The 25,527-nt window shown below is 42.1% G+C and overlaps 1 protein-coding gene across 1 annotated transcript in view; it reads right to left on the reverse strand.

Moving 5' to 3' along the window:
• Positions 1-20,650: 20,650 nt before the first annotated feature.
• The window catches only part of nrxn2b (neurexin 2b), a 704,661-nt gene continuing 699,784 nt past the window's right edge, over positions 20,651-25,527 (reverse strand). The window contains 2 exon segments of the mRNA XM_051943965.1: positions 20,651-23,657; positions 23,660-23,827. Of these exon segments, the coding sequence (XP_051799925.1) occupies positions 22,933-23,657; positions 23,660-23,827 (893 nt within the window). The 3' untranslated portion in view covers positions 20,651-22,932.

Here is a 25,527-nt window from a genome sequence, read left to right on the forward strand (position 1 = left end):
GACATTTCTCTGTTCTCTATTTAAACGACGCATCCCAAATCTGATCAAAGCTGTGATACTAGCATGCATGTAAACACTGTTATCACTGATTGAACCTCTTCAGAGCTACACCTTGACATCAGATAACTTTCTTACAAGATTCAGTCAAGTGTAAAAACACAGCTGCTAGATGTGACTACTAGCATTAATACTTTAGGGGTTACAGCTGGAGGATGCTGGTGTTGTACATGCCTGCAGAGCGAGCGGTTTCCCCAGATACTAAATGCTGAAGCACGATGAAATATTAAGTGTGATTGTGAATGCATGAGCAAGAAACATTAGCTTATGTGGCTATTTACTATGCTATGATAACCAACACAATCTATGCTTAAAGTCACTGACAGAAAATACGGAATAAACTTCGCTGTCTAGCCCCTCGTCTTACCTTTCAAAGTGAATTTGACTCTGCATCAGTCTTTCAGGGTTGTAGTCTTTGAACTTACAGCTCAGTGTTTGGTCTGCAGGCGTCTGTGGACCTGCTTTTAATGCGATTTTTTTTTTTCCCGAGTGTCTGTGTACTAACCAGGTGACAGAATGTGAGGATTACCTTACCTCCCTGGCGGTCTGTGGGGACTTAAACAAAGTCTGTTCCTGCGGGAGCCCCCCTCTGTCATAAACGCCGCCTTGGGGTGCAGGATCACACACACGATTAAACACACCACAACACACCCAAACACGCAGGCATCTCACAGCTCATTTGAGCTTTTTTACCCAGAGAGCGGCAAGTAAACAAATTTGCTCTAAAGCTTCCTCTGATTTCCACACGCACCTACTCGCGCACAGATATACACTCGAGCCTGATGCTGAACATTTACATGGCAAGTTCGACTGCTGGTGTTGTTGCTGATCGTCTGTCTAACCAGTGATGTCATGTGTCTTGTGAAAGCCAAGCGTTCTGCCGATGGGGAAATGATACAACAGTTTTGTTTTTTGCTTTTTCCTCGTCTTGACTGGGTGAATGTCGAGCTGAGCGAGAAAGAAACAAAGATCTCTCTATTTGAGGAGCACTGAGAGTGAGGAGATCATCAAATTTGGCGGGGGAATGGTTGAGATGTCTTATCGTGGTGTGATCCTCGAACATGTGTGCACATCATATTTTATAGATTGGTGAGTAAACTGGAAAAGCGACCATGGGGTAAAACTCACAGTTGGATGGGAGATTGGATGATGAAATATGGAGGAAACGGCGCACAAAATGGAGCAGACAAGTCTCGTTCCTCTCTCCTTCCTTACCTTTACCAACCTCTACAAGCAGAGCTTTTTGATTTGATACTGGGTCTCTGTGTACGTGCTGATTCAATTGGAGGCAGTGCTGCATAGATTTTTGAGTCACCGTTTTTAACTTGATTTTAGTCTTTTTTATCTTTGGGTGATAGGGTGGTGTCGATACATGTGCTGGTCCTGCTTTCTTGCTGTCCTGCTCTTTTTTATTCTGCGGTTCAGATGATCGGCTGGTTTATTTTAAAGAGCCCCTCCAGTGAAAATCAAGTTTTTACCTTTTTAAGATGGTGTTTTTTACATGCTGAAATAAGCACTTGATTAAGAAAATAGCACACCTTTTGCTAAAGATACCTTCTGGTGTTGCTCCTTCATTCCGTTTCCCACAGTTATCCACAATTCTTGTATCTTTTGTTATGTGTTACTGTCTGTGAGACCCCTCTTACCTTTTGTTGTTTGCCATACGTCTTGATTTACTTACCTTTTTTCTTTGTTGTATTACCTTCTGTTACTGATTAGCAACCATACCTTGCACTTACATACGACCCTCTCCCTAGCCTCTGGCCCACTATACGTCCATTCCTATAAATAGAATGTTGACTCTACATATGTCCTTGGTTGGCTTACCTTCACAGACTCATGCTCTGTGTTGGTAAGCCCACCATATGCCAGAATACCAATAAACACCCCACTGCAGCAAACTTCGAATGACTAAGAGTGAAATTTCTTCAACAGAATTTCCACCTTAAAACTTCAGTATACCAACCTAAGGAACCATTCAGGCCAACCTGCTAAGTCTTGCTTTTTGTTTTATTTTTCTTCGGCCATAGACTGCATTCCAATATCTATTCTAACATACTGTATAATAGTATGTTCCAGTACATAGTATGCCAGAAATACCTAGGGCTGGGTATCAATCTAAAAGTTTCGATACCGGTACCAATACTGATACCGTCACTTCGATACCGGTTCCTAAACGATACTTTTTTCGTACCAGTTTTACAATATATACTCTAACAGAATGAAAATTGCATTACACATTACTTTTCACATCTTGAGTTTAATTTTCCAGTGATTTCCAGTGCAAAAGAACATTTGCAAGCAATGTACAGTTCAGTACATACTGAGCCACCTTCGCCCCCGGACCCTTCCTGGCCGACCCGGAGCCGGTCGCGGCGCACCGCCGCGGAGGAAATGCGCCCGGCGGGGGACGGCCCGCACCCGGGGAGAGGTCCCGTGAGGGGATCCTCCCGCACAGAACGGCCGCCCCTGGCCCGCCGAGTTGAATCCCCCGGGCGGACTGCGCGGACCCCACCCGTTTACCTCTTAACGGTTTCACGCCCTCTTGAACTCTCTCTTCAAAGTTCTTTTCAACTTTCCCTTAACGTACTTGTCGACTATCGGTCTCGTGCCGGTATTTAGCTTTAGATGGAGTTTACCACCCGCTTTGGCATATACTGCACCGCGCACTATTGGCGTCCATTTTCCAAAAGTACAGCCACGTTTTAGACCTCAGAGGCATCTTTTCCCACTTCGACGACACGCTACACAACTGCAGTAAAGTCAATGTACCTAATGTGAAACCTGTCTGTGAATGGGGGGCGCCTCAGCATGTTTTTTTTCCAGCTTGCCGCAATCACGTGTAATGTTACAGCCAATCACAGGTTTGCTTGATCATGATCACGTGATAAGTACCGGAACATGGAATCGAAAGACGAGGCTTATTTTGATACTCATTAGTACCGAAACATTTCGGTCGGTGCCATTAAAGAACCGAAGTTCGGTACTCAGCTCTAGAAATACCTGGACGATCTACTACATCCGGATTGTGAAGTTTGCAGTTTTTCAGGCCATTATGACCTACAATCTTCTGTACAGTTGTCTTACGGCATCACGCACAAGTACAAGCAAGACACATAACAGCTCATTTTGCACTTCAAACTGCACAAGTCGAACTTTAACATGTTATTGTGACAAAGTCCTGTGTCCTAGTAGAATGTATATTCTATGAAACAGTAATATGTGAATGCAACTGTGGTGCTGTAAGTAAAAAAACTAAAATATGTGAGAAAAGGGTTGGGACTTCATAGATTTGCACATTCCTGAAGGATTATTTAGATGGAAAAAAAACTTATAAATATGCAACTTTGATACACATACTGGTAAATGATTGCTGGTCATAGTTATGTTTTTGCTGTTTGGATGTTCACCACATTAAAGACTCTGAAAATGTGGTGGCGGATGTTCATCCAGGGCATCTGGTTTGTAAAACTGCGCTCACTGGATCCAGGCGTAGTCCTCCTGGTCTCTTGTCTGTTTTCCCCTCCTACACTCTTAAAGTGCTACTCCAGCTACTAGGGCTTGCTGGGTGCAGGATGGAGATGGTGGGTTGTCATTGGTGAGTAAGATGGCCTGGACACTGTTTACTCAAACTAGACTGAAGGAGAAAGTGTAAGTATAGCTAAACAGATGTTGGAACAAGTTGAAGAGACTTTGGAATATGTGATGAGTATTCCGTAGCTTGTGTTGTGTTGTATGCTGTCGAGATTCCTCATCTTTATGGGGGAGTAATTGACGACCCTCCACCTGGACACCAGATGTTCTCTCTTTTGCTTTTACAGTGAGGGAGGGTCGTCTCTGACTGAGCCACACCTGGGATCAAGTGGCTCAAACGGCATAAAACCTCCCTCACTTACAGCATATGGCTCTCTGCTTCCTTCTGGAGCTCCAGCAGCATGGTTTTGAGTTTCAGTTTGTGGTCTGTGGGGCACCTTTTGGGTTGTTTTGTGTTACAATGAAACCATTTTCAGTCAGTTTTGAGCCAAGCTGTAACAATAGAGACACTATTTCTGTGACTTTTAATAGGACAAAGCGACATGTCTCCATACTAATGCTGCCTCTAAAGACTGTTTTGATAGGCAATTTTTGTATAAGAATGAGTAATTGCCTGAATTACTCAATAGCTTTTCCTTTGCTAACTAGGCCTGTGCTAAATAACGATAAAAACAAACTAAATGCTTTGGCCCAGTGAGCAGGCACTAACCAACAATTAAATTTGTTGCCAACTAATTTGTTCATTTACTTGTCAGCTACATCAGTTATTCATTGCTTCCCTACTCCATAATCTCCAAAATACACAGAATACCATCAGCCTCAGGAGATGATAGATGTATTAGAAACTAGATTTATTTATTTTTTGCTCTTAAGAAGAGCAGTGGAATTTGGCTTTAGCCAGCAGACCCAGAGTAGTAGGAAGCATAGGAGCTCATCTCTCTGGGAACATATCTGAGCAAAACTGAAAGGCAAAGCTGGATTTTCACATTGCACTGAAGTGGTGGAATTGATTTTGACTGGCTTAGCCCACAAACTACAAAGCGTGCACACTTGATGAACAGGTTTGAACCTTTGATAAACGAGTGTGGTGGTGAAATAATACCGACTGCTGACGAGCTGAAGCACCAGGGTTTACATGTGAGCCTTAACAGTGTGAAATCATCTAGAAAGGCTTTCAAATCAGGTGGAAGAAGACTTGAAATGCTGACAGGGCTAATAGTAGGAGAGTGCATCAAAGGAATACAGCCATGGGAAAAGTGATTAGACCACCGTTGTTTTCTTCAATTTCTGCTTCATTTTAATGCCTGGTACCACTAAAGGTATATGACCTGAAGAATACAATGAACACGACAAAAATGCAGCTGATTTTAAAATGCTTTTTGTCCTATCTGACATGCTTAAGCTTAACTGTATTCCCAGAGTATATAAGAGGACATCTCATGACATCAGCAGCACTGCACATGCAAAGTCCTGGAGTGGTTTCCTGCTGACATTCAAGTCGTAGCACAACTCACAAGTTGTCAGCTCTCACATAACGCCTAAAACTAAAGAATTACGTGAAACCACAAAGGCAGCCATCTTGGCACTGCTGGAAATATGCAGGAGTGAGAGACAGGTAGCGAAAAAACTGAAATCCAATTGAAAACTTGTGGAAAATCATCGAATGCAACTTGGAGAACCACAAGTCCAAAAACAAATTGAAATTAGTGCAACAGGAATGGGCTGCTGTGACAGCAGAACAATGTCAGAAGGTGGTGGAGAGCATGAAGAGACGCATGGCTGCAGTCATCACAAACAATGGTTATGAATCAGTACCAAGTCCTGTGTGGATCATGGGACGAAACAGACAGAAAAGAAAACATGGAATCCTAAAAGCTGTTTTTGGCAGAACAATACTGCAGCTATTGACGATAATCATCAAATTTAGTTCTTATCAATAAAGCATGGAAAATGTCTGATATCAGCTCTGAAATTAAACTCTTATGAGCTAGTTCTGTTGCTATCATTATATCTGTCCAAACAAATGTACCTTTTATTGTACCAGACATTAAAATGAACAATAAATTGGAGAAAACAAGGGTGGTCTAATCATTTTTTCCATGACTGTATGTGTACAACACTTCAGACCTCTAGTTTTCCTGATGCTGTAGCTGAAAATGTCTCCTGAAAATCAGAATCATACTTTGATCATCGTTCATGTCAGAGCCAATGAAATTCACACACATCAGTCTGAAATATTAAAACTGGATTTTATTGAGCCGGGGACATTCAGAGTTCAGCCGTTTATTAGTGGCTCACTACCAATAGTGGACAGAGAGTTTCAGTAGACTTCTGGGATTAAATACTCAGCTCTCCAAAACCTGCAGCTCTAATACGTTAACTTCAGACAACTTTATTATGTTTTCAAGCAGAAAAAAAAGCATCTCTTCGGAGCCCATATCCGTCATCCGAGGCGCTGTGGAACAAAACCACTCACAGACAATCTTCTGTATTGTTTTCACCATCCATCGTTCTGCCGTGCAGACAGACTGATGACGCACTCTGGCGAAAAGTCCGACCAACATTCGCTGCGACAGGAAGACAGATCATCTCTGGCTGATAACACACATGTGGATAATTTCCCCTGCCGCCCGCTCCCTCATCTCCTCCGCTGGGCTTCGCTGACAGAATGGAAGCTCTGATCAATGCTGGCATCAAACTCACACCGCGTCCCCCTTTTTGCCTCACCCCCGGCCAGGCTGCCTCCTCCATAGCTCATCCCTCCTCTCCCTTTCATCGTCCACCACCTCGTTTTTTATTATCCAACTCTCTCCCTTCCTCTCCCCCCCTTCTTCCCCTCAGTGCCAGCAATCGCCTGAGAGAGAAAACAAAACGACAACCCACACCGGCTGTATTGAACACGGTCGGCCCTGCCAGTTGTGCTGATAAGAACGAACACAGCAAACTGATGTGATACGGACCCCTGTCACCATGGAGATGTCACTCCTAAAAGTTTGGATATGGGGCTGGGATCCAGTGGAGATAATGTTTGAGCTTGGGCCAAACATAATACACCTGTCCCTGCTAAATGCCAGGTAGATTATTGCTGATTAATGATTGTTGATACAGATTTGTGGGGACTAGAATCAGAGCAGAAAACAGAGGAGGTGGAGTCGCTGTGTAATCTAAGGACACATTTATGTGTTGAGAGCTGTCACTTGGTAGTTAAAAATCATTTGAGCATCTTTCTGTTATATAAAGAAGCACATCTTGTTTTGTTTACTATCCAAAGGCCACTACAATAGTCAGCAGTAATCTTTTTCGATATAATTTCCGTTACTGACTTTAATGTGTTGTCATTACTAGTGATTTTACTATGTCAGGGGTGTCAAACTCATTTTAGTTCAGGGGCCACATTCAGCCCAATTTGATCTCCAGAGACCGGTAAAATCACTGCATAATAACCTATAAGTATCCACAACTCTAGATTTTTCCTTTCTTTTAGTGCAACAAAGCTCAAATTTAAGGAATTATCTTTTTACAAAATATTATGAGCAACCTAATTTTTTTAAAAGAAAAACAAACTCAATTTCAACAACAATATGCCTCATTTTATCATTTACACATTATAACTTACAGATCACAGAGTGTCTACAAAGGAGTAAAGCATATAGTCACATTTATCTGGAACTGCAGATACCTTTTAGTATTTTACTTGAGGAAGACAAAAAACAACAAAAGCAAGACAAAATATTACAAAAACGAGACACAAAATGACAAAATTGAGAAACAAAATGACAAAAAATGGACAAACAACACAAGCGAGACAAAAAAACCCACAAAACAATGAATAAAGCAAAACACAAAATGGCAAAAATAAGACAAAAACCACAAGCGAGACGAAAAGGAAACACAAAACGACAAAAACATGAGACAAACCACAAAAGTGAGACAAAAAAAGACAATAAAACAAGACAAAATATTACAAAAATGAGACACAACGAGCAATATAGTACCGTATGTTACTTTATGATCAAAACAACTTATCGAGGTCTAGAAATTATTTTAAATTTAACGTTCTACAGCTTTACAATCTGCAGTTAATGTTTTTGCTGTAATTTTTATGCATGTTTGTCACCCCTGATCTATGTTGAAGGTAGAAATGCTTAAGAACTTCCCTTTATTCTGTAAATCTTTAGACTTTCTCCGCTCAAACAACCTATCCCAAACAAAGGCCTTATATTGGATTTGGTTATCTCCAGTGGTCTTAATATCTCTAAGGCTACGGTGCTTGATATTGCTTTATCTGATCACTCTTGTGTTGCGTTTGAAATCACTGCCACTGCCACTGTAGTGGGCCTGATACAATCAAAAGATGATATATCAGTGGAAAGAGTGCTGGAGCATATACTCAAGCACCCTCCATGCTGCTTTACTCAGCTTCAACCTCAGTGGATGACCTTGTAAACAACTTAAAAAGTCCCAAATGTAGTAGATTATGTTGCTTGAAAGTCAAAGTTATTTCTGGTAAGAAGGAAAATGCTCCACTGGTTGAAATATAAAAAGAAAAACTCATACACACGTGGACAAAATTGTTGGTACCCCTCAGTTAAAGAAGGAAAAACCCACAATTCTCACTGAAATCACTTGAAACTCACAAAAGTAACAATAAATAAAAATGTATTGAAAATTAAATAATCAAAAACAGCCATTACTTTTGAATTGTTGATTAACATAATTATTTTAAAAAACAAACTAATGAAACAGGCCTGGACAAAAATGATGGTACCTCTATAAAAGATTGAAAACTATTTGACCAGAGTGACATGATTAACTCAGGTGTGTCATTTAATTGACATCACAGGTGTTTCCAAACTCATAATCAGTCAGTCTGCCTATTTAAAGGGAGACAAGTAGTCACCCTGCTGTTTGGTGAAAAGGTGTGTACCACACTGAACATGGACAACAGAAAGCGAAGGAGAGAATTGTCCCAGGACATCCGAAAAAAAAATGATAGACAAACCTCTTAAAGGTAAAGGCTATAAGACCATCTCTAAACAGCTTGAAGTTCCTGTGACAACAGTGGCTCATATTATTCAGAAGTTCAAGACCCACGGGACAGTAGCCAACCTCCCTGGACGTGGCCGCAAGAGGAAAATTGATGACAAATTGAAGAGACGGATCGTTGGAATTGTATCCAAAGAGCCCAGAGCAACCTCCAAAGAAATTAAAGGTGAACTCCAAGGCCAAGGTACGTCAGTGTCAGATGGCACCATTCGTCGTTGTTTGAGCCAAAGTGGACTTCATGGGAGACGACCAAGGAGGACACCACTGCTGAAAAAAGCTCATAAAAAAGCCAGACTGGAATTTGCAAAAATGCATGTTGACAAGCCACAAAGCTTCTGGGAGAATGTCCTTTGGACAGATGAGACCAAACTGGAGCTTTTTGGTAAGGCACATCAACTCTATGTTCATAGACTCAAAAACCAAGCATACGAAGAAAAGAACACTGTCCCTACGGTGAAACATGGAGGAGGCTCAGTAATGTTTTGGGGCTGCTTTGCTGCATCTGGCACAGGGTGTCTTGAAAGTGTGCAAGGTACGATGGAATCTGAAGACTATCAAGGCATTCTGGAGAGAAATGTGCTGCCTAGTGTCAGAAAGCTTGGTCTCAGTCGCAGGTCATGGGTCTTCCAACAGGACAACGATCCAAAACACACAGCCAAAAACACCCAAGAATGGCTGAGAGAAAAGCGTTGGACTATTCTAAAGTGGCCTTCTATGAGCCCAGATCTGAATCCCATTGAACATATGTGGAAGGAGCTGAAACATGCCATTTGGAGAAGACACCCATCAAACCTGAGACAACTGGAGCTGTTTGCTCATGAGGAGTGGGCCAAAATACCTGTTGACAGCTGCAGAATGCTCATTGACAAATACAGAAATCGTTTAATTGCAGTGATTGCCTCAAAAGGTTGTGCAACAAAATATTAAGTTATGGGTACCATCATTTTTGTCCAGCCCTATTTCATTAGTTTGTTTTTTTAAATAATTATGTTAATCAACAATTCAAAAGTGATGGCTGATTTTGATTATTTAATTTTCAATCAATTTTTATTTATTGTTACTTTTGTGAGTTTCAAGTGATTTCAGTGAGAATTGTGGGTTTTTCCTTCTTTAACTGAGGGGTACCAACAATTTTGTCCACGTGTGTAGAACAGCATAAATAGCAAAACAAATATGAAGCTCTGAATTCACAGTGGTCCCTACAGTCTTCATCAGGACAACTCCCCCAATAGGACCAATAGCTGTGGAACCTGTTGCTATTGAGTTATTCAACAGTTTTGCTTATTTGTGTTTTTAAAATGCAGACAGAATTGAAAATATAGGGCAAACTTCTAGCACTACCTCACTGAATCAGAAGAATACATGACACAGCACATAATACTGCTGTATCATGATACTGCTGTATCATGATACAGCAGAGCCGATGACTCACTTTGATTCCGTTAACTGTAAAATTCTTGGGCTACTTATCTTGCACCTGAAACCCTCCACATGCAGTCTTGATGATCTGCACACGTTTCTTTGGAAAAAAAAAAGTTATTTGTTTTTTAAGAGACTTACTGCAGAGTTTCATGGGGTTTTCCTAAAGCATCGGTAACAGCAGTCATTAAACCACTCTAAAAAATGGTAATTTAGACCCACTCATGATGAATAATTATAGGCTGGGACTGTTCTTATTCAGGTTTTTAATGATATTAACCTACATATAGAGTGTGGTGCCTGTGTATTGGGTCTCACTTCTGCATTTCATGGTGCTGATCATATTATATATATAGACTTACTGGAATTCTGGCTGAGTTGGCTTTGGTCATATCTTCAAGACAGAGAATATTGTTTTTATTGGTAACTACTGAGGCATGAATGCCAATAATGTGTGGAGCTCCGGGGCTGATTCTTGGACCTGGTTTGTTTATTCTGGACAATCTCCTACTTATTAAATTATGCAAAACCTTAAGGTCTTATGCCACAGTCATACAGATGACCCTCAAATATACATAGCTTCTCAGTAGAGTGTCTGAAAATGTATATTGATAAAATCAGCTACTGGACATACCAAAGTTTTCTTCAGTTCCATAAGGATGAAACTGAAAATACAAGATTCTACCATGTTTAAATTATCACATCAGGGATTTTATGTCAAGGTTTTAATTCAAAATCTGGATAAATTGGCACATGCCTTTATCTGTACCAAATTGAACTACTGCAAAGAACTTTATTCAATTCTTCCTGAAACGGCACCAACAGGTCCAGGTCCTTGTAATCCTAGAAAAGTTCAACACATTACGCCAATTTTGAATCCCTGCTCTGATTGAAAATTGACATTAAAATGTGTTTGTAGATCACTGAACAGCATTGGTTCACATCTAAGAAGATTTTCCCTGTCTAGAAGAATTTTTTTTCACACCCCAGAAGAGGTTTTGAGCCAGTACCAAAGGAAAAACCCCGTCTTAGATGTATTGACCCTTTATGAGCCCTCCAGACCTTACATGTCAGCTAGTTCTGGGATACTGGTTCCCAGATGGTCACATAATTGGCTTACAGCAGCTTTTACCGAGACTTTTAGAAGCATAAATTTTGAAAAAAACTACAATATTCCATCATTTTCCACTAAAATTACGATGTGAAATACACAATACACTGGTTCTGGTTTCACATGGGCTTTTGATGTGAAAGTAGAGTTGACCTCATTGTTCGGAAGATACTCAGAATCAATGAGCAGGATTCTCGCCAGCGCATTTCAACGTAACGGGCCGTTACACTGTCAGTTTAAAAGATTATGCTGTGATTAGGGCCGCTAGGCTGCCTTTCAAGTTGTGGTATTGTGCTTTGAGCACATTTGCTTGCGTAGTATTTCCATATTTATGTGAGAAAACTTCTTTATTGGGGCAGTTGGCGCTGTGAAAGAGAGTTATTTTGACTGATAACGCCATGTGCGTTTTTTTTTTTTTATCGACTGGGTGCCTATCTAGGTTAATTTATGTCTCCCCACCTCAGCCGTACTTTCCTGTCGATTGACCCGTTCCCGTCTAAAATTAAGAGTCGCTTCCAATCTCGGGGTTACAATTCGCATGTCTCGGTTGTTTCCGTGATGCCATGTATGGTGAATAGTGACCTAAATCACGAGCAATGAAGGCTATTGCGCATGCGCATAGCAGGGTTCTCGGAACCTGCCGCTACGCTGTAAAAAAAATCTTGGTGAGAACCCTGGTGAGGGGAATTTTGCCACCTTGCTGTTTGAAGACGTATCTAAGTTCTGATTTTAACTGGACTGGGCTGATGTATTTAGTGCTTCTTTTAGTACTGTTGCGAAAGCAGGGATTGCATTCAAAGAAAAAAAAACACAAAAGGAGGTCAAGATCGTGATGTACATGCCCCCTAAGACCTCATTTACTCTAATGTGTTGTTTAAAAGAAATGTTTGTGAATTCTCATGCGACCTTACTGTTACGGTTGAAATAATGCACAGAACATTTTCCACAACACATTAATCAACCTATGCAATAATATTGTGCTTTCTTTTCCAGTGTAATTATTTCCCAAGTTGCCCCCAGTTAACAGCAGGAATCCAGGGCAACACGTAGCATTTTTCCTGACCTTTGCCACGAACGCTGCATGTACTGTATCTCTTCCTTTCTTAAAGAAAGCCTGTTGGATTGCACATGACGTAGCCGCCCTCCTCCATACATCTGTGACGCTGAACAACCGAACAATACCGCTGTCTAGCCAGCCAAACATCCAGGATTACATTCACTACTTGCAAACATATGCTCTTTAAAATTAAGCACATCTTTTCAAATAAGCAGATTGAAGCTGAAAAAGATCAGAACCTGAGAGATTACTCAGCTGGAGCTTCATCAAGTGCAAATGTGCTTCAATAGCCAAGGTGCAAACTGCAGCACATGAGAGGTGTGGAATCTAGCACAAGCTGTGGTGGTGGTGGCTCATTTATTTTGGCAGGCTGTTGTGTTTTTGTTTTCGCTCCGTGTTTCTCTGCAATATTTAAAGGTCACTTCATTAAAGTGACACACCGCAGTAGCATCCTAAACTAAAACCACCAATGGGTTCCCTGTTTTCCTTTCTGAACAGTTCAAAGGTCCCTTTCTATCGATGTGAAGAGAAGCTCCAGAAGATGAATATCACACATTTACATTGGAAATAAATGTCGTTTAATTAGACATTGTCAGTCAAAAGTTGTATTTCCCTAGCCTAGCCGCGCTAGACAACCCACGGCAACGAATTTAATTCTCTTCCATGGTGGGTCTAGTTACCCTCCATAAGGCTCGAGGCTGGATTCTCCTAAAACTGGCCAGACCAATCACCATGAAGTGTAGAGTCAGAAGGCGGGCGTAACTAAGTGACGACAGAGGCGCGACGATTCTGACAGAAACAACCGGCGCACAATAAACGGTTATCTTTCGACTCGGCTTTGGCCACAGCCCTTAAAGATTTGAAGCTGAAATTCAACTTGAAAGATAAACAAAGGACGGTACTGAAGTGTTTCATTGAGAAGAAAGACGTATTTGGACTTACGCCGATGGGATATGGCAAATCCTTAATATACTAGTTGGCTCCGCTGGTTGGGAAGCTAATGGGACTTAGCCACAATCCGCCGGGGCTCTAGGAACTACGTCAGCCTATTCGTTGCACTGATTGGTTGTATACCTACCCAATTGCTGCAGAGTGATTTGAAAGACAACCTTTTAGTCCGCCTCCCTTCCTGTCGAACAGCCCTAGACCCTTGTGCCTTCAGAAACATGGGTCTAGCGTGGCTAGGCTAGTATTTCCCTTTAATGATGTCAAATCTTTGAGTGTTTTGTTGATGTTGGTTTCTAAATGTTTTCTGACACTCGGCCCCAAACATTAAAACCTTCTACAGCTCACAAGCTGCAACAGTTCACACATTATCAACTATCTTTCTGACTAAACTAAGATAAAAGTGAAAAACTGCCCGATTCCTGCATCAGGAATGTAAATCTTTTTGGTTTTTATGATAGTAAACTGAATATATTTTGGTTTGACAATTTATAAACCAAAACAAGAAATGAATTACTGGAGAAAACAATCAACAGATTAATGGACAAAGAAAATGTGTTTTCCAACATATATGTCTGAATTACTTCAACATCACAAGATACACTCAATTTAAATTCAATTTTATTTATATAACGCCAGTTACAGGTCAAATAGTCTCAAGACGCTTTATTACCTCGGCCAGGAGGTTATGTAATCACCGGAGTTTGTCTGTTTGTCTGTTAACAGCATAACTGAAAAAGTCATGGACGGATTTTCACCAAATTTTCACAGAATGTCCGGAAGAGCAAAAGTAACAATCGATTAGATTTTGGAGGTGATCCGGATCACCGTCTGGATCCAGGATTTTTTTGAAGGACTCCAGCCATTCATGTTCCGGATCCGACATCGAGCAGGCAGAAACAATGTTGTGGCAGATTACCTTTCCAGGTTGCCGCACATCGCCAACCTCGGGGAGGAAGGGGATAATGTGACGGACCACCGGTGAACGCCCCGTCATTCCCCGGCGACGCATGTCTCTCTCTCTCGCTGTGGGGCCAGAGAGTGCGCCGCCGTTCCCTGTGCAAATCATGCATCGTTATTTTAATGAACTATTCGCCACCACCGGACTTTTGTGCTGGCTACGGTCGGCGTCCGAGGGTGCACACTCAGCACCGATGCGACACACACACACACACACACACACACACACACACACACACACACACACACACACACACACACACACACACACACACACACACACACACACACACACACTTACCTGCTGATGCTGCAGCCTGTTGACTCCTCCAGAAACTAAGCCGAACGTCTTTCATGGCACGCCTGAAAAGTGCTCGTGTGGAGCCTTCCATTATTGGGGAGTACAATATTGAATATGTCTCTGGCTGGTTGTAAATCCTGTTTGCGGAGCCAATATTTAATTTCTTTGTTTATTTATGTTTACCACTGAAAGGGGTTGGATTGGAATGACCTGAAATTCGTTATGTGAGGTATTTGGTTTGCCTTGAACCATCTCTCTCAATTGTACAGACTCCTTCAATGGATTTACTTGCTATTTTACGATATTAAACAGGTGGTTTTATATTGTTGTGGCTGATTGTGCACATATGTCTAAAATATGCAGTCCGGGCAGGTGGAAAACTACAGTTCATGAATTGAGAACATCTGTTTAATTGGTCCATCATTAAATCAGGTGTTTCAATGGTGTCTATGGGAGTGTATTAATTGCTTGACATGCCTCATTAGCCCATCATGGATGTCTTGCTTGAAATGCACTGCTTTGGGTCATGCGTTCAGTGCTGTCTACAGATGATCTCATCGATGTGCACTTTGTTGTTATTAGTTTGTATTTTATGAGCACTCTGATGAGCAGAGATATTGCAGTCAGACAGCTTGCCTTCATGCGAATAAAGACAGCTGAGACGCAGGGAAACAGGGAATACGCCTGTGTCAGCTGAGCATAAACATCTGCTCCCACTGCGCTGTTATATTACTAAATCATACACTCTCATGTGGCTTTCATGAATGCATGGTGTGCTGGGCCGTGTGAGAAGTGGCCATTTTACGCGCCAGCAATGATACATTGCCATGTCAACGGAGCAACAGACAGGCATTCTGTATCTGGATTTATTGTCATTGTGTTTGTACGCTGTGTTCCATGGCACTATGTAAGACTGGGCATTTGTTAGCTCGTGTGTGCAAAGCCTCTTTTTAGCCATGCTATTTGACTAGCATGACACCAGGAATAGCAAGGCTGGTCAGTTTACCAGTTTGAATTGCAGGAGCTACAAGAAACTAGTAAACGTTTTAGTGTTGAGATTGTACTGAAATTATCCCCTTAACACCCCCATAAGCTTGTCTTTTGTTTGGTTTATATGACAAATCTTCATAACTGTCTGATGGATTGCCGTGAAATTTAACAAATGCACCCATAGTGCCAATAACTTTGTTGATCCTCCGTCTGTCAAACTAATTTTTGAATTTGGTGTCCAATACTTTAGTTTATGGTCAACTAAACTACAAATCGGAAGACTTTCCCATTCACCTCAGCTGTATTTTGTGTTTGTGGTAATAATTTGACATGCTACACTAATGCGCATGTTTAGCATTTAGCTCAAAGCTCGATGTCCCTGCTGCAAGTACAGCCTCACAGAGCTGCTGACAGATTTAGAACAATCACATGCCAGTCGTATGAGATGTGGCCAAAAAGTTCTGAGACTGTGCCTCCAAACATCAAAACTGTACCTGATTTAAAATTGGCTGCCAAAGTAGTCTCCCTGTGCGGCGATACAGTACTCCTACCGACGCTGTCACACATGTAATCCTCCCCGGAAATCCCATTAGATAAGCATGTCAAGCATCGTCTTTGGTGGGCGCTGAATCTCCTACACTGTGCCAAAACGGTGACCCCTCAGCTTGAACTCCATATTGGGGAAGAGGGAAGAAGTCGCAGGGAGCCAAATCTGGCGGGCGGCGGTTGGTGGAAAGCGAGAACGTGCCTAATTACTGTGCTGTGACTGGGCGTGCAGCATAATTTAAGCACCCACATGCCTTCGTGCTACGGTTCAGGTCATTTGCGCCGAATGTTTTTCCCTCAGACACTTTAGAGCAGTACAGTAGAGCTCTGCCTCGACAGTCTGACCCCTGGGAGACGATTTGACGGTGCATAACCCTGTGAATTTCATGAAAATGAGAACATGCTCCTGGTGCACTTCTGACCTGACGTGCCTTCTCCGCTACAGGAGACTTTCGGCTCTTCTGCTTCAAAAGCTGCTGTTTGGGCCTTAAGTTGGGCCTGCAGACTTGTCTGTTATCATATGTGATGATTCTTAGCTTCTGTCTGTGCTGTAAGTTTATTTAGGCATTCAATAGCTGACTAAACCACTGTATGTGACAAAGAAACCTGCTGTGCTGGAAAAAATGTAGCTTGAAGGAAGCATGAAGTGGGTCAGTATATAATTGAGGGACATTTGAAGTCCATGGGATGTATCTTGCATACATTTTCATTAAAAGTTAAAAAAAAAACTAATGTTTTTATGTTCATTGTGATCATGTCTTGACAAATTCCGTCATTATTTATTAAGGAAACAATCACTTATCAAATGAAAATGACTGTTTCTCACTAAAATGTCAACGAAATAACCGTCCAGATTTCGTAACAACCACCTTCTAATTAGGTAAACGATAATTCAATGAGCTTATTCCAGATTGTTTTGATTGTGTTCTTTTTATTACGTTGAGATAGTCATGACAGATATTTCTTTTTTTGGCGATATATCAAATTTTGTATGGAAAATAACAAATTGCAAAAACACCTCTCAAAGAAGTGTGTTAATTCCAGTGGCCATGTTGATTTTAGGCCTGGAAACAACAAAAATATCAACTATGATACCTGTCAACTATGTTAAAAAAGTCCCGCAATTACAAATTGACCCGAGTGCATGTGATTACCCATTGCTGATATTGTTTATTTTGTGTTAAGTAGGGAAAATTATCCCCTGTCACTCACTAAAAGACCCAATTCTTCGAAAACAGCTGCACAATTTCTCACTGTGCCCTATTTCTCACTTGTCCTTGTCCTGGTTCAGTGGACAACTTGTAGACCGTGGCCTGTCAAATGTGTCTGAGTACCATAAATTCTCAAATTGTGGCTTTTGCCTTAACTGCAGAGAGATGCAGGTAGACTTCTTTCCCCCTGGTTTTATGAATACTTCTCATCATATTTTAGCGAGAAGCCTGTCAGGGCATTTATCGTAAGTCATTAATTGAAAGCATCACCCCCAGACAGTAAACACAAATATAAAGATTTATGTGCGTTAAAGGCCCACAGTTTTAGATGGTCGAAAAGAGCTCGGAGAGTCTCGTAGCTCCTTAAAATAGAATCAGTATGCCCTGCACAGCTGATCGAATATTAATCACAATTTTGACTTCACACCATTAAATTAACATGATCGACTGCAATATTAATGTTTAGAATGGTCTGCTCATGGAAAACACCCCATGTAGATCAAATTACTCAGCTCAGACATTAGAATAATATATTTTACTCCTTTCAAAGTTGTTTTTGGTCACATACCTGTCTGAGTAGTAAGCGAGAGGAGACTAGAGGCTTTCCTGTGTACAGTCGGATATCTAGCATGTATCGTAGCCTGCATCTGAGGCGTTTAGGAAATATTAATAAGTTGTAATGTCCTGCAAATGAGACATTTTGCCTCTAGGGATGCACTGAATTCCAATGAAGATTATTTTATGTCTCAATATTAGATTTTTGTAGCCTAGCCTCGCTAGACAACCCACGACAACGAATTTAATTCTCTGCCAGGGTGGGTCTAGTTAACCTCGGTAAGCCTCGAGGTTGGATGCTCCTAAAACTGGCCGGACGAATCACCATGAAGTGTAGAGTCAGAAGGCAGGTGTAACTAAGTGACGACAGAGGCACGACGATTTTGACAGAAACAACCGGAAACAACTAGCCTAGCCGCGCTAGACAACACACGGCAACAAATTTAATTCTCTGCCAGGGTCGACAACAAAAACGACAACAGTCGTTGAGCTCCATTAGCACCGACTCTGAATAATCTTTCTGTTAACATGTCTGTAATATACTTGAGCTTCACCCATTGACTGTATAAATAAGGCTTCACCTAACTACTGCATCCTCTGATTTCCGGCGCTCTCGGAGCCTATTCGTTGCGCTGATTGGTTGTATACCTACCCAGTTGCTGCAGAGTGATTTGATAGACAACCTTTTAGCCCGCCTCCCTCCCTGTTGAGCGTGCCTAGACCCTTGTGCCTTCAGAAACATGGGTCTAGCGTGGCTAGGCTAAGATTTTTGTGTAGGCAGGAGTATAGTACAAGATGTAAATGTTTTTTTAAGTGTGAAAAATCAAGAAAAAATAATCCCCCCCTCATAAAATCAATGAAATAATCATGATCAATAGTTTCTATCTCAGTACTGATCAGAAAATAATCCTGAATATCATTTTAGCCATTTATACACAGCCCTAGAATCATTTTTTTTTTTTTTTTTTTTTTTTTTTTTTTAAGCTTTAATCTCATGAGAAAATCACTGGTACAACATTAGAGCACTTACCTCTGCCTTTCAAAAGCAGTCTTAAAGTGAAGCAAAGTCCCTGCAACGGCATGTTTGATTGGAGAGCTGGTGATTACTAAGATTGAGTTGTATGATTGCTCTTTTAAGTTTGGGACATTAGCATGCTTTTACCTTGGCTTTAGAGCATCTTCACCAAGCTGATTGGCTACTTGTGATGATCACCGTATCAGTGTGTTAAAAGTGTTTTCCTTCAGAGGTGTGAGGACGCTTGATGATCTAACTCAACTGACTAAAACTCATCAAAAGTGGAGTCATAAAAACACTAATAAATAACTGAGCTGGAAATAATCTGTGTGGAATATGTGCGTAATTGAATAGCGGCCCCTTAAGACCAAGGAATGTATTCTAGGATTGTGAAATCTGTTCAGGCGCGAGGATTAAAATTAGATGTGCTGATGTTTTTCGTCTGTTCCTGCGGGATCACAGCAAAGCAACACCTTCGATATAAGACTCCAGGAAAACAGCTGTGCATGTGAAAGTAAGCAACACCTTGGCAGGTCGTAAAATAAGTGAATGTATTAAAAGGCCGGCGCTAGCATAAGCCTCTTTAAAGTTGGGAATAAGTAAAAACCTGCATGACTTCAAGAACCTGATGGCTTCTTTGTTTTCATGTCAGCTCGTCAGTACTGTGCTCTAGTCTGGTCCTGCTGCTCATCCAAATCTTTCTGTTGCGATGAAGAAAATAGTAGTTCTAGTGTCACCGCTTCATTCCATTTCCCACAGTTATCCACAATTCTTTTATCTTTTGTTACTTGTTACTGTCAGACTTCATCTTACCTTTTGTTATTGCACCTCTGCTATTTACATTTGTCTGCCAGACCCCTTGATTCAACCACCTTCTGTTACTGATTGGCAACCAAATTAACCACTATCCACCCTTGTATTTACATGCGGCTCCTCCCTACCCTCAGATCATCCCCTATAAAGTGTGGTCTCTGCAAATGTTCTTGGTCGGCTTACCTTCATAGACTCATGCTGTGTGTTGGTAAGCCCGCTGTATGTCGGAATACCAACACCTCACTGCAATAAACTACGAAGGACTAAGAGTGAAATTTCTTCAACAGATGGACTATACATCATGTTAGCAAGCGCTTTCTCTAATTGAGGAAAGAATGACTGAAAAATCTGTACTCCAGTGCTCAACAGGGGTTTTCTAAGTCTGACACTTTGGGCCACTTCATATCAATGACTGCCAGTGAGTTAGCTGTGGGTTACTACTTGAGCCCTGTTTATTTTGGTTCGTATTTGCCTAATTTTAGCAAATTGGCGCCATTAGAAGTGTGCAGAAGTAGCTATTAACAGCTCCTCCTTTCAGTGGATGTACAAACAGCTTTCACGGGATTGCTTTAGTACCGAAAACAGTGTGATGATAGCGTGTCACATTCTGAAGTCATTTGTAGCTTTTTCTTTTTTCCCCCTGTGACATGGATGTCTGTTTGCGGTGAACTGCAGGTATTGACAACCCCTGAAAGTGTAAGTCACAGTGAATACCTAAAAATACACGGATCATGTCTGCGTGAGTTCTGACTTTGAGAATAGGTGCCATTTTTGACAGGAATTGTGGGCCACACTTTCAATTGTTTTTTAGAACACCTGCAAACACCTAGAAAAACGAGACAATCTTAGTAGAAACTGCTGCAGTCTACCAGTTGTATTTAGCATTTCAGCCCATTAACCTTGGCTGTCTAACATTGTCTTTACTTCTTTTTCAACATTACCACTGGGATGCCAAAGTCAGAAATGGTCAAACTCTATACGCAAGAGCTTTGTAAACCAGATATACTAATATGTTGTTTGAACGAGTGCAGATGTTTAAAACTGAGTCAGAAGACAGGGAGACGATAAACAGACCACGCCACACAAGGAGTAAGAAGTATATAACCAAGTGTATTCCCTCTGTTAATGTACACATATTTAGAGTCATCTCACTGGAACACTTTACAATAACATTTAGAAAGAACAGGAAGATACTGGGAGGGGTATGCTTGGAATGAAGAAAGAGAGAAACCAGACAAACGTGGCAGGAGATTGAATCGATGGAGCCTGTCAAATGAAACGGCTGCCATCTTGGCTCTTGCCATGTAGACAGAAATAGTTAAGAAACAAATAAAAAAAACAAAAAACTGGAGGATGAATAGAGCCCGCTTTCTCCACAGAGTATGGGGGACATACCATCTGCCATACAGAGAAAAAGGAATAGATGCAGGACGAAAAATAGATCGAGGATGACAGATGAAGTATGGAATAAATGAGGAACTTTTCTCCTCTGAAAAAGGAGAATGCACGGTTTTAATGTGCATAACCCAAATCACATTTGCTCAATTACCAAAACAAAATACATAGAAATTTCAGTTTCCCAGAATCATAGTCATTTTTTTCTCCAAACAGGAATGATGGTAGGGAAAACACATTTCTCTTAGTAATGGGATGAGAGTCAAATATTTAGACATTTCACAAACTTTTTTCAGGATTTTTCTTTTCTTTTCATGGTACAGTTTTCTTTTTTAATAGAGTTGAGAAAATTGGAATACTAGAGTTCTGTTGTACATCTTCCAGGGAACTGCCGTTCACCTTTTTGTTTGTGTGCTCTTCCCACAAAGTTTGTTTTTGCCCATTGGCTGCCATCAGTCCAGTCAGGCTAGAGAGGGGTGAAAGACACAGTCGCTTTTTCAGCTGCAAGGTATCTCTCTCCACAGTGGAACTCCAGCAAGGATGAATTCAGAATTTCCCTAAAATGTCTCTCATCTCTCCAGAGAAAAGAATATTTAAAAAAAAAAAAGAAGAAAAGAAAAAGAAAAGAGCGAACCAAAGTGACTGAGTCTTGCAGCGAGGCATTCCATCAGCCAAACTGTTCATGAGAGGGGCGGGGGTCTGGGGAGCAGGAGATTGAGTGGTGAAACTGTTCCGACGTCAAAAATCCTAAAGTCCGTCTTCGCTGTGCTTTGTCAGCGAACTCCCTTCTAGACTCGCTCACGATTTAGGTCCATAGGTTTCTGCAACGTCTATACATATATTTATAATTATATAGAACAGAGTTCATCTTGTTTGCTGGAGGTTTTTTCTGTTTTTCGGTGATTAGTAACTGTAAGGACGTAACAGTTTCTCTCCTGGCCCACTAGGGGGCGACTTCGGAGCCCCAGAAACACATGACACAGATCTGCTGGAACAAAGGATGACCAAGGGGTTTTGGCCTCAACAAGTTTTTGGCGGCTAAACGTACAAGTTAGCATCCATTAGGTTGGAGCGGTGGTATCTCACATAGTTGCTACGTTTAACGTTGTTATGATCATCAATCATCATCATATTTTTTGTTTTTTAAACTCCACAGAAAGAAAAACAGTTTTTATCTCTTTTTCGTAAATGAATACTACATGCTTGAAACACGGCAGAGTTTACGTTGCATCGGCTGCTGGGCACCGTAGACAAGGAGAGAAACAGAGTGCACGGGCGAATGAGAGGAAGAGAGAGAGAGAGATCTGACGAGAGGTGTGAGATCGGAGATGTCAGACGCTTACAGATGTGGGAGAGCTGGATTTGACACGGCGTTTCTGTAAGTTGGCAGTATATTGATTGTACAGATGGATGTCAGGTTGCTAATTCGAGCCTGGTTGTAAAATAATATGTTGATACTGTCTAAGGTGACGGTGTACACCACAAGCTCGCCTCAGAGTGAAGTACAGACCTTGACACAAATACTGATGGTGGTTCTTTCCTACAGTACTCAAGATATTAAATAACCTGTCAAATGCTAACCAATAAATCACTGTTTTATCAGCATTTGCTACACGGTTGTTGGCACAGTATGTGTTGAGATCTGAGGTGTAATAGCCTTCCCTTAAATGCACGCAATGGTTAACATTTAATCTAGGTTTAGTCAGATCCATCAAAGCAATGCTGAAAGGTGAGAACAGAACCATTATGCCACCGTGTCGTCTTATTTTGCTGCCTCCCTCTTACTAGAGTGGAACTGGTTGCACATGTGACCACCAGACAATACTGAGTTTTAAATGAATTAGCCACTATGGTATGTTTGCCGTTTTCCGTGTACTGCCTTTTCTCTTCCCCCCCCTCTCTCTCTTTCTCTCTCTTGTCTCTTTCCTTTTCTAAGTGCGTCTGCTGTCTGTCTCTGTGTGTCACGGCGGCACTCCCTCAGACGTAGTACTCTTTGTCTTTGTTCTTCTTGTTCTTGGTGACCGTCTTGGCAGTGCTCGGCTGTTTCTCCTTCACCAGAGCTCCGTTGCTCTGCGTGGCTGAGTTGCTGATGTAGTTGCGGCTCTGGTCCACCTGATAGGAGCCCTCGTCGCGGTTGCGGTACTTGTACATGGCGTAGAGCAGGATTAGTATGCAGAGGGCAGCGGCCGCCACGATGCCCACCACCATCCCGGTGGTGCTGCTGGACTGCTGCACCTCCACAGCACCCGGGAGTCCTCTCTCCGGAGACGTGGGGTCTGGAGTGGGAACATGAGGGAAATTTGGGGGGTAGGTTATTCCCGGTACTCTGCGGTGGCCTGGGTCTGACGAGGGGTGGGACGGCGGCAGCAGCACCTGGTCCCGGGTGTTCATTTTCCCGGCGGGGATGTTGTTGTTGCTACTACTGCTGCTGCCGCCGCCGGCTGGCTTGATGCGCGGGCTGAGCTGGTCGGGGTTGGCCGTGGGGGTGGAGGAGAGAGGTGGGCGGGGGGAATTGGGGAAGCGGGAGAAGTGGCGGTCTCGGGGGATCTGGACGCCGCCCTCGACGGCCGGGGGAGGTGGGAGGACAGTCCTGTCGGTGACCAAGGGGGAGTTTTTGTAATAGTCTTCGTCATCCGACTCGGTCATCTCCCCCGAGCCGTACGCCGACACCTCGATGGTCTCCTCGCAGTCCTCCTGGTCCAGGGGCAGGGGGGCCGGCCGTTGGGTAAGGGGAGGGACTCTTTGGTGGTTTCGAGCAGGGTGAGGAAGGGGCGGTAGGTGGTGGGGGGCGGGGGGATTACTGGGTAGCGGGTGGCGATGGATGGGGGATCTAGGGAGTCCACCGTAATAATGGGCAACACTAATTCACCTCCTAGGACAAGAAAGAGACAACGGAGGAAAAAAAGAGTGTTAGAGACCACCTGAGAGAGAGACCACCTCCAGGTCAACAAAAGAAGAACAGTTCAAATGAATACAGCAACACCAGTATTAGAACAGCACTACAGCCTAACATGAGGTTAGTTATATAAGGTTAGTTAGTCTGTTCTATTTAAAAAGTTAATATGCTGACTAACTCTGCTCAACTGCAATATAGCACAAGATGTAAGAAAATACTCTATCCTGCATCTGTTCCTGGCTGCTCTGACCTAGCTCCCTATGCTGCATAGACCTACATGTTATATCACTAACACAGGATAAAAGTAGACTACAAATTACACTGAACAACTTAACATCTACACATCTTCACTGCTAACTTCTGCTTACTGCTGACTACTCTAGCGCTCAGATGCTTCTGCTGTCATTGGTTAAATAAGATAGCAAACCACGAGGTTCAGGTCACTTACATCAACAAATTGGCCGCATGATTTTTGCATGAAAAAAAAATTACAAAAAGAAAGCTGTGTAAGATTGTTCTCGGATAGTGATAAACAACTTTCCCCCCCTTCGTTACCTCCTCTCCTCTTTTTTTTGGGTGGAAAAATAATCAGAATGTAAAAAAATAGAGTGAATTATTCACTTGTGCCCACCCCCGCCCAACCTCCCGTGCCCCCAAATTCTCATGAAGAATTGTCTCAATCCTATTTTCCCCCCTTTGGGCATGGTAGTTTCTATGGCTCATTTCTAATTAGCTTAATCTGTATGCAAACCCTCAGGAGCGACTGCAGGAAACTGATGCCCCTAATTTCTAACCCAAACCCTCAGTGCTCACTACATCACACCGAGAGACAGTGTTGTACGCTACTGATCCCTTTTTTTCCCCCCTCACATGCCCACTTCCCTCCCAAACACCACACATAAACATGGGGCAGTGAACAGTTAAAATATTATCTTAATGAGCCAGAATGTCTCGTCAAGCCTCAGTTATGTAATCAGATTTTTAGCCCGCTGTTAAATGAAGGTTACTGGGTGCATTCATTCAGGAGGAATCCTTCTATCACAAACATATCGGGAGCGTGTTAACAGTACAAAGCAGAATATGATCAGCACCATAGTCTATTTACACACTAGATTCCTCTCTTCAGTGTGGCAAATGGGGTCACATTCAAGGAAACAGTTGAAAAACATGGCAGAGGGGATTAGATTAAAGCACATCTTTGTAGGGGGGGAAAGGGGGGAAGAAAAGGGAAGGTAAGAGCAAAACATGACCAAAGAAATGCCAACATCACCAGCATAAAATCATGACTCTGGCTCTTTGTTCAATTGATGAGGTAAATCAGAGCGACTCGGTGGGAGAGGGCTCGGATCGGGGAGTTCAGGGATGATTGGGGCGGAGGTGGGGGGAGGTTCTGGGATTGTAAGAATTCCTCTGTGGCCTTTATTCAGCTCAGCAATGCTCAGACACCCCTCTCAAACCCCCTTGTCAGTTATACAACCACACAATTTCACTCAAAGAAAGGCTTTGTTATATAAAAAAGGTGATGCATTGAGTTAACAATGCCACTGTGACATATCAGCATATTACAACACACTTGAAAGAAACGGCCCTTGAAATAAAGCAAAATGTGAGAGCTGTAAAATGGGGGGGAAAAAAAGTAGTAATTCTTCAAATTCTTATTTCACTACCATTGCTGG

This window comes from Acanthochromis polyacanthus, chromosome 23 (assembly GCF_021347895.1).
Source record: "Acanthochromis polyacanthus isolate Apoly-LR-REF ecotype Palm Island chromosome 23, KAUST_Apoly_ChrSc, whole genome shotgun sequence".
Taxonomy (NCBI): domain Eukaryota; kingdom Metazoa; phylum Chordata; class Actinopteri; family Pomacentridae; genus Acanthochromis; species Acanthochromis polyacanthus.